The sequence below is a fragment of the Coccinella septempunctata genome, chromosome 3, assembly GCF_907165205.1.
Source record: "Coccinella septempunctata chromosome 3, icCocSept1.1, whole genome shotgun sequence".
Classification (NCBI taxonomy): Eukaryota; Metazoa; Arthropoda; class Insecta; order Coleoptera; family Coccinellidae; genus Coccinella; species Coccinella septempunctata.
The window spans coordinates 13,538,716-13,548,833 of record NC_058191.1 but is presented as its reverse complement, the minus strand read 5'-3'; the positions used below and the strand labels follow the sequence as shown (position 1 = coordinate 13,548,833).

The following is a 10,118-nucleotide window of genomic DNA, read 5'->3' as shown; positions in this document are numbered from 1 at the left end:
CTCAATGATACGTAGAAGATTGTCCCTGGGTATACTTGTGAACAGGGAAACAACATCAAAGCTTACCAGCACGTAATCATTATTAGATAATGTGACATCCTTTAATTTCGAAACTAAATCGATAGAATTTTTAACTATATATTTCAACGATGGACGTAATTTCACCAAAATATTTGTAACGAATTTAGAGATCTTGAGTGTGGGAGAGTTAATACAAGAAACTATGGGTCTGTAGAGGCATAATATAATTGTGACAGTTTTGTGGTCGAAACATAAATATAGTTTTTAGTTCTATGTAAATAATTAGAATTTAAATTATCACCTATGTGTTAAAAAACAATTGATAAAAAATATATAAAAGTCACACTGAAGTATTGTATGTTTTCTCTGTATTTCATATTCTAATAATACAACATTGGTGACCCCGAGGTGCGAAGTAAACTCGCTGAAATGTCGCAAGCTGAATCCCCAAGTGTGGAAGAAAATCAAGTTCCAGAAAACAATCTACCAGAAATCAACAAAATCTCAGTTAAAATTCCACCTTTTTGGTCAGAGAAACCGGAACGTTGGTTTTATCAAATAGATGCTCAATTTAGAATTAATGGTATCAGAAAGGACTCACTGAAATTCGACTATTTAATATCCCAGCTGGAACCTTCCTTAGTAGACAATATTTGGGATATAGCAACCGGTTCAGATGATAATAAATATCAGCTTGCCAAAGAAAGATTGACGAGCATATTCGCAGAAAGTGAAGAAAAACGAATAAAGAGATTATTAACAGGGCAAAACCTTGGTGATCTGAAACCAAGTCAACTGTTAAGGAAATTGAAAACTCTAGCAGGTACTGATATATCAGAAAGAGTAATAAAAACCTTGTGGTTGGAAAATCTACCAATCAATATAAAAAATGTAGTGATCACAAGTGAAGAAGGTGTTAATCGTCTTGCAATCATGGCTGATAAAATTTATGAGTTAAACCCAACAAATGAATTGTATGGTATTAAAGGTTCAGGTTCCAATGCAACTAAAAGTACTTCCAATGAACTTGAATAATTGAGAACAGAAGTAGCGGAACTTACTAAAGCTATCAAACAGTTCAGTATAAGTTATGAAAAAAGACCTACTAGGCGAAGTCTAACCCCTGGGAGAGGCCGAGATAGATCGAAATCAAGACAAAAATTCAATCCAGAAGGAAAATACTGTTATTTTCACTACAGATATGGAAAAAAATGCCGCCCTGAAAAATGTGCTGGTCCTTGTGCTTGGAAAAAGCCGGAAAACTCCAGTCAGTAGTGGAATGTGCAGCAACATCTACTACTGATTCGGTTACTTGCTGCAACTCTCGTTTATTCATGTTAGACAGGAACACGGGTTTGCAATTTTTAGTGGACAGCGGTGCTGACGTATCAATTATTCCATATGGTCAGAAAACTTCAGCACAGGTAAATTCGAACAATGACTTCATCTTGTATGCTGCTAATGGTACTCGGATACCCACCTATGGCATCATAATTATGGAAATCGATTTAGGTCTAAGGCGTGCATTTAGATGGCCTTTCATCATCGCCAAAACCTCAAGAGGCATTCTGGGTGCTGACTTTTTGAAAAAATTCAACCTACTCGTCGATCTGAAGAGACAACAGTTGGTGGATGGCGACACTAAGCTTTGCAGAAAAGGTGAATTGGCGTCCATCACATCAGAAGATGTAGTGAGTACTTTAGTCAGTGAAAAACTTGATAAATTCAGTGTACTATTGAACAATTATTCTGAGTTAACTCGACCAAATTTTCTGCCTAGTAATGTTAAGCACAATGTTAAACACCATATCGTTACAACAGGACAGCCAGTATTTTCGAAACCTAGACGTCTTGATGACCAAAAATTGACTATAGCTAAGAAAGAATTTCAGTTTATGTTGGACAATGGTATTATTCAACCATCAAAGTCACAATGGGCTAGTCCTTTACATTTAGTCAAGAAGAAAGACGGTTCCTGGCGTCCATGTGGAGACTATAGGCGATTGAACGAAAGAACTCTTCCCGATCGATATCCTATTCCTCGAATCGAAGATTTCAATCATATATTGGGTAAAAAACAATTTTTTTCAAAAATTGACCTTCATAAGGCTTATTTCCATATACCAATAGCCGAAGAAGATAGACATAAAACCGCCATTGCAACTCCATTCGGGTTATTTGAATTTATAGCTATGCCATTCGGACTACGAAATGCCCCTTCAACATTTCAACGGTTTATTCATGAAGTTTTGGCAGGTTTAGAATTTGTATTTTCTTATATTGATGATATACTTATAGCGTCTACCTCTGAAGAAGAACATATTCTACATTTAAAATTGGTTTTAGATAGACTTTTGAAATACGGTCTTAGAATCAATGTTGCAAAATCACAATTTGGTGTCCACGCAATTGAATTTTTGGGATATTTTATTACTCCAGAAGGATCAAAATGACTGCCAGATAAAGTACATACTATTGTTGACTTGCAACGACCAAAAACAATTCATGAGTTGCGACAGTTTTTAGGCATAATAAATTTTTATAGACCTTTCATTAAAAATGCAGCTCACACCCAAGCAGGCTTAAATGAACTACTAAAGGGTGCGCGTAAAAAAGATAATAGACCGATTATCTGGACACCGAAATTAGAAGAAGATTTCGAAAAATGCAAAGCGGATCTAGCTAATGCAGCATTACTTACTATTCCTGATCCAGAATTGCCGATAGCATTATTTACTGATGCATCAGATTGTGCAGTAGGCGCAGCTTTGCAGCAGTATGACGGATCAGAGTGGAAACCCTTAGCGTTTTTTTCAAAAAAATTAAATTCAGCACAGAAGGTTTATAGTACATACGATCGTGAACTGTTAGGTGTGTATTTGGCAGTCAAATATTTCAAACATTTACTTCAAGGTAGAGAATTTGTCATATATACAGACATTGGCGGCTATTAGGGGGGGCCAGGGGGGGCGGTTGCCCCCTCACTTTCTGGGAAATATGAAATGAATTCATCTAATTTTTTTAGGGTAGCAACACTTGTATACTTTTGAAACTGAGTGGCCCTCACGACGTGGCGAGGGAGGCTCCGCCTTCGCAAACCGACGTCATACGACAATTCGCGATCATATCTGAACCCACTGCTATGCGAACAGTGAACTCTATAAGAATTCTTTTAGAGTTCACTGCATGCGCATTGCCTCATCGTAAATATAACCTCTCTGCGCGCGTATTTCTGGTCAAATCGAACGTTCAAAATGAAGCGTTCTTCGGGAAAAACGTTGTTCGATTTCTTCGTTAGAAGCAGAAATCCCAAGAAGGATTACAGTCCCATACACCTCCAAATATTGTTCCGGATTCAAATAGTCAATTGAATGAATTATCACTGACGGTTACTCCAGCCATAGATCAACCACACAAAATCTCGTCAGTGACAGAATCAACAGTTGAAATAGACCTGAACCTAGTGCTAATGTGTCCAGTGAGAATGTATTGCCCGTATGCACGCCTACTACTCATCAGCCTATATTCGAACCAAGAGATCCAATTCATGGTAGACAAGCAGCATCACAGTTTTTTTAAAAAAGGTCCTTTTCATCCTACTCTGGATAAATACTCAGAAACAAAGGGAAGAAAGTGTAGAAAAATGTGGTATACAGATTACAATTGGTTGGAATACAGTAACAAAAATAGGAGGAGGAGATGTTCATCCTGAATATGATTCACCTCAAACATACTTTTTAAAAACATTTTATTACCCTCTGATAGATACACTCAGGGAGAATATTAAATCACGATTTGAGAAAAACCAGTTAGCTCTACTCTGCAACATGGAACTACTGCTGACGGCTTCGATAAAAAATAACGCAGTTTGTAACGACCGCATCGAAGAAGCGTGTTCTGCTGTGAGTTCCGCGTTTGGTTTGAAAAATGATACTTTAGCATCCGAAATCGATGTATTTTCAAGAAAACATCATGATTCAGACCAAATTGATCGTCATCTTGTGCCAAATTTGGTTTCACAATTCAAGTCAGAAAATGACCACAACCAGTATGTATTCCCTAATTTGTTCAAGCTTCTGCAACTGTTTTTGGCTATCCCTTTGTCCGCTGCAACAGCAGAACGATCTTTCAGTGTCTTGAAGCAGATCAAAAATTATTTCAGGAATTCTATGCTTCAAAAGAACGTTTGTCACATTTTGCTATACTAGCCATTGAGAAAGATGCTGCTCAAAACATCAAATTAGAAGAATGCGTAGAAATTTATGCCAGGCGGAAATCAAGACATCTAACTTTATTTTGAAACAAGCACACATCTAGAAGACATATCATACTGTTTATTATTTTTGTTAATTCCTACTTAAACTATTGTTTCTTTTTACCGATAAATTAATTAATCAATTACGACTGCATTTAGTTTTTCCTCGAGTTTGGAATTTGGAAAGGCTTGTAGGTGCAAAAAATCAAACTAACTAAGCAATTTCTTACAATGCCATTTTCAGTTTTAGATTTCACCTTATTGCCCCCCCACTTCTTACGCTCAATCGCCGCCACTGTATACAGACCATAAACCCCTGACTTATGCCTTCCGACAAAAAAATGAAAAGGCAAATTTTAGGCAATTACGGCAGCTCCAATACATATCAGAGTTTACCACTGATATTCAACATATCAGCGGCAACGCTAACGTCGTTGCAGATGCGTTGTCCCGAATTGATAGCATCGAAGCTATTGATTTTAAAAGAATTGCAGAGGCACAAAAGACTGACACTGAATTGGCAGAACTTAAGGAGAGCAATACTGCTCTGCAACTGAAACAACACCAGCTTCAATCCGGGATAGTTTTATGGTGCGATACTTCAACGGATCGTATTAGACCATACATTCCCAAAAAATTTCGGAAATCAGTTTTTGAACACGTTCATGGTTGTGCTCATCAAGGGGTGAAAGCAACTGTGAAAAACATGTCTGCCAGATATGTTTGGCCTGGAATCAAAGGAGATGTTAAGAATTGGACGCGATCATGCATAAATTGCCAAAAAAATAAAATTTCGAAGCATACAAAATCTGAGATATCCAAATTCTCTGATCCAGATGAACGTTTTTCTATAATTCATATAGATCTTGTTGGCCCTTTACCTGTTTCAGATGGTAAAAAATACATTTTAACTTGTATAGACCGATTTACTAATTGGGTTGAGGCAATTCCCTTAGGAGACATATCTGCAGAAACAGTTGCTCGTGCTTTCTATCAAAATTGGATTACTAGGTTTGGAATACCATCCTGTGTCATAACCGATCGAGGAAGTCAATTCACATCCTCACTTTTTCATCACCTCACTTCCTTTTGTGGAGTGAAACTCTGTCATACCACTGCTTATCACCCACAATGCAATGGAAAAATTGAACGACAACACCGTACAATGAAAGCAGCCATACGGGCGCATAATTCCACCAAATGGACCGATACACTGCCAACAGTGTTGCTAGGTATTCGAGCTTCTTTGAAAGCAGATTCCAACTTCACTTCAGCACAGATGGTCTACGGGACGTCAATACGAATGCCAGGTGAATTCTTTGAAAGTTCCAAAACAAAAGTAGACTCGGAAACGTTTGTGACAGATTTACAAAAGAAAATGCGTACATTAAGACCGTGTAGCATTCAACAAAAGACTAAGGCACGTATTTTTGTTCATAAAGATTTGTCCGTATGCTCCCATGTTTTTGTTAAAATAGATAGGGTTAAAAAGCCTCTCGAGCCTGTTTATGAAGGTCCATTTTTGGTGATCGAACGTACGGACAAATATTTCAAAATTCAAATGAAAGATAAACAAGATACTATTTCAATCGACAGACTTAAGCCAGCATATTTAATGACAGATGATACGGACGTCACTACTGAATCAGACAGTCATTTAAATCCTGATATTTCTAAAGATTTTGCTAGATTTCCGTCAATATCATTTAAGACTACGCGAAGTGGACGACATGTACATTTTCCGGCTCGTTATAGTGATATGGTGTCTACAAAAAGTATATAAGCAAATGTTGTTGTAAAAAGTGTCATTTGTTCATTTGTTGTAATTAGCATTTTTGTATATTCGACATTAACATTAGTATCTCGTCACTTGCAATTCATTCTTTCAAATTTATTGCAGCTCCTGGGAGGGGAGTAATGTAGAGGCATAATATAATTGTGACAGTTTTGTGGTCGAAACATAGATATAGTTTTTAGATCTATGTAAATAATTAGAATTTAAATTATCACCTATGTGTTAAAAAACAATTGATAAAAAATATATAAAAGTCACACTGAAGTATTGTATGTTTTCTCTGTATTTCATAATCTAATAATACAACAGTTCTAATAGGTCTATTATCTTTGTGTACCTTCACAAGTCCGTATAATTTAGGAGCAACAGAATTGTATGTGTGAAGGGCCTTGGATTCCAATTCAGTGACAAAGGAGCTGGTTTTCATTATTTTAATTATGTTGTTGCATTTAGTCTGAATTGGGTTAGTAGGGTCATGTTTTAATTTTATGTATGTAGATGAATCAGATAATAGCTGTTCCATTTTGGCATCGTACTCGTTCTTATTCACTATCACAACTTTATTTCCCTTATCTGCACTAGTAACTAATATTCTATCCTTGTAAGTCTTGAGAAATTGTCTGGTATAAGCTGTCAATTGTAAAAAGTATTTTGTCAAATGATTTTTACTTTCAGTGTGTTGAAGTTTTTTAAGGAAGCTGTGAATGATATTACAAGTTCTTGCTCTCAAACTGTTTTTTTGGTCATTGTTGAGATGAGTTTGAGATTTTACAATGTGCTCAGTATCCGCCAAAATGTCAACTACCGGAATATCCCTAGAACTGAATGGAAGGGAAAATTTTGGACCCAGAAACAAAAACCGCTTAACATCATCAGGAATAGGCACATTCGAACAATCAACAAACCACGAAGGTTGCGTTGCTATGCTCAATTTCATTTGAGTGTTTTTGATTCTGTTAAATTTCTCCAAATTTCTGTGTTTAATCTGGGTCCATCTCCGCTCATAGAACTGTTTTTGGAAACATTCAAACTGTGAAACATAATTTTCAGGAACTTGGTCTAATAACCTACTTTTAATATAATGAATATCTTTCTTGGTTTTATTCCTGTATTATATTTATTGTATTGTAGCGTGATTTGTTGATCTGTTAGATCTCTTTTTGTATTGTTTTACTGAAGTTTTAGATTTATTTATATTATGCCACTATGTTCACATTTACTTAATAATCGTTATTAATTTCTTTGTAGCCTGAGGAAAGCGAAATATAACGCCGAAACGTCGCTCTGAAATCACATTGTTTTATTCAGTTCCTTAAACCGAGATTGGTCTCCATTTGAAATTTCTGGAAGGAACGAGAATAGTTCTTCAACATCGAAACTAGAGGTTAGTGCTAAAATAGGTTTCTACAGTACTGTGATGATTTTGTTTGGTGTGAGCATAGTCTCGCTATTTAAACAGTGGGCCAGAGATGTCAATCGACTGGCTGGATTAACCAACAGAAGAATATTCTTATTAAGATGTAGGAGTTGTTCCATCTTTCCAAACCATATAGTCAACCAAATTAAATGTTTATATTCTGTTTTTTATTGTAATCATCCCTATCAATACAAAGTTCAAATGATTGTTAGTAAACTCAGAAGAGATATACTGAATTTGGAAATCAAAGTAGTTAACTGGCAAATTGATAAAACCAAGAAAGATATTCATTATATTAAAAGTAGGTTATTAGACCAAGTTCCTGAAAATTATGTTTCACAGTTTGAATGTTTCCAAAAACAGTTCTATGAGCGGAGATTGACCCAGATTAAACACAGAAATTTGGAGAAATTTAACAGAATCAAAAACACTCAAATGAAATTGAGCATAGCAACGCAACCTTCGTGGTTTGTTGATTGTTCGAATGTGCCTATTCCTGATGATGTTAAGCGGTTTTTGTCTCTGGCTCCAAAATTTTCCCTTCCATTCAGTTCTAGGGATATTCCGGTAGTTGACATTTTGGCGGATACTGAGCACATTGTAAAATCTCAAACTCATCTCAACAATGACCAAAAAAACAGTTTGAGAGCAAGAACTTGTAATATCATTCACAGCTTCCTTAACAAACTTCAACACACTGAAAGTAAAAATCATTTGACAAAATACTTTTTACAATTGACAGCTTATACCAGACAATTTCTCAAGACTTACAAGGATAGAATATTAGTTACTAGTGGAGATAAGGGAAATAAAGTTGTGATAGTGAATAAGGACGAGTACGATGCCAAGATGGAACAGCTATTATCGAATTCATCTACATACATAAAATTAAAACATGACCCTACTAACTCAATTCAGACTAAATGCAACAACATAGTTAAAATAATGAAAACAAGCTCCTTTGTCACTGAATTGGAATCCAAGGCCCTTCACACATACAATTCTGTTGCTCCTAAATTATACGGACTTGTGAAGGTACACAAAGATAATAGACCTATTAGACCCATAGTTTCTTGTATTAACTCTCCCACACTCAAGATCTCTAAATTCGTTACAAATATTTTGGTGAAATTACGTCCATCGTTGAAATATATAGTTAAAAATTCTATCGATTTAGTTTCGAAATTAAAGGATGTCACATTATCTAATAATGATTACGTGCTGGTAAGCTTTGATGTTGTTTCCCTGTTCACAAGTATACCCAGGGACAATCTTCTACGTATCATTGAGAGCCATTGGAGTGAAATCAGCGCATTTACAGTGTTATCAATGAATCAGTTTATGGAGTTGGTCAATTTCATATTTGATAATAGTTACTGTCAATACAAGAGACATTTCTATAGACAAAGAAAAGGATCTGCCATGGGAAATCCTGCTTCACCAATTTTTGCGGAAATAATCATGGACACACTTATATCATTTGTGTTTTCTAGGATAGATTTTCTTGTCCCCTTCATATACATCTACGTGGATGACATTATCACTGCCCTACCCAAAGATAAGATCCAAATTATGTTAGATTTGTTCAATTCTTTTCATGACGACTTGAAGTTCACACACGAATTGGAGAACAATGGTACCATTCCTTTTTTAGATTTATTACTCATAAAAAAGGATAATAAAATAATTTTCGATATGTACCAAAAACCAACAGCTTCTGGAAGATTATTGAATTTCAAATCATTTCATGAGTTCAAACACAAAATATCAATAATAAAAAACATCAAAAAGAAAATCCTAACGCTCAATCATCCCAGTTTCCACGGCAAAAATTTCGATTATTTCGCGAAAATGTTACAAGAGAACGGTTACCCCAAACAATTGGTGAATAATATATTTTACTCCTCATCTTCTAACAATCCCAGTATTACTCCAGTCGATAACAATGATACTACTTCATCGGTGAAAATTTTTAAAATTGTTTTCGTTCCGATTCTTACAAAACAACTTGCTTTATCAAATAACAGCACACGTATTGTCTGTTATTACAAAAAGACAATAAAGTCCTTATTTTCCAGATTGAAAGATCAAATTCCCAAATTGTTACAATCCAATTCAATATATAAAGTTAATTGTAATGATTGTCAGTCATCTTACGTGGGTCAAACCAAACAATACCATAAACATAGAATGAAACAACACGAAAACGATTGTAAAAGTGGTAACTTTTCTACTGGTCTATCTTTTCACCATAGGGATACGGGTCACACTTTAAATTTCGGTGAACCAGAACTTTTATCAAGAGAATCTAGTTTTGAAAAGAGAATTTTCAAAGAAATGGTGTACATTAAGAGAACAAGGGACAATGTTAATGTTCAAGCTGACACTTCCACCCTAAATAATATTTATATAAATCTAATTAACAGATAGTTATGATATACCTCTTCATTGTTCCTGTTTTTCTGTTCCCGGTTTTTGTGTTGATGTTTCAAACAGAGAATTGTGTTGTAGCGTGATTTGTTGATCTGTTAGATCTCTGCTTTTTGTATTGTTTTACTGAAGTTTTAGATTTATTTATATTATGCCACTATGTTCACATTTACTTAATTATCGTTATTAATTTCTTTCTA

General features: G+C 35.3%; 1 protein-coding gene across 1 annotated transcript; it reads left to right on the top strand.

Annotated features, from left to right (window-relative positions):
* Positions 1-450: 450 nt before the first annotated feature.
* On the top strand, positions 451-1,056 carry LOC123309634. The gene has a single exon (XM_044892835.1). The coding sequence runs from the start codon at positions 451-453 to the stop codon at positions 1,054-1,056; it is 606 nt and encodes a 201-aa protein (XP_044748770.1).
* Positions 1,057-10,118: the final 9,062 nt, after the last annotated feature.

Coding starts and splice junctions, on each gene's coding strand:
- LOC123309634 (XM_044892835.1), top strand. CDS start 451: ATGTCGCAAGCTGAATCCCCAAGTGTGGAAGAAAATCAAGTTCCAGAA.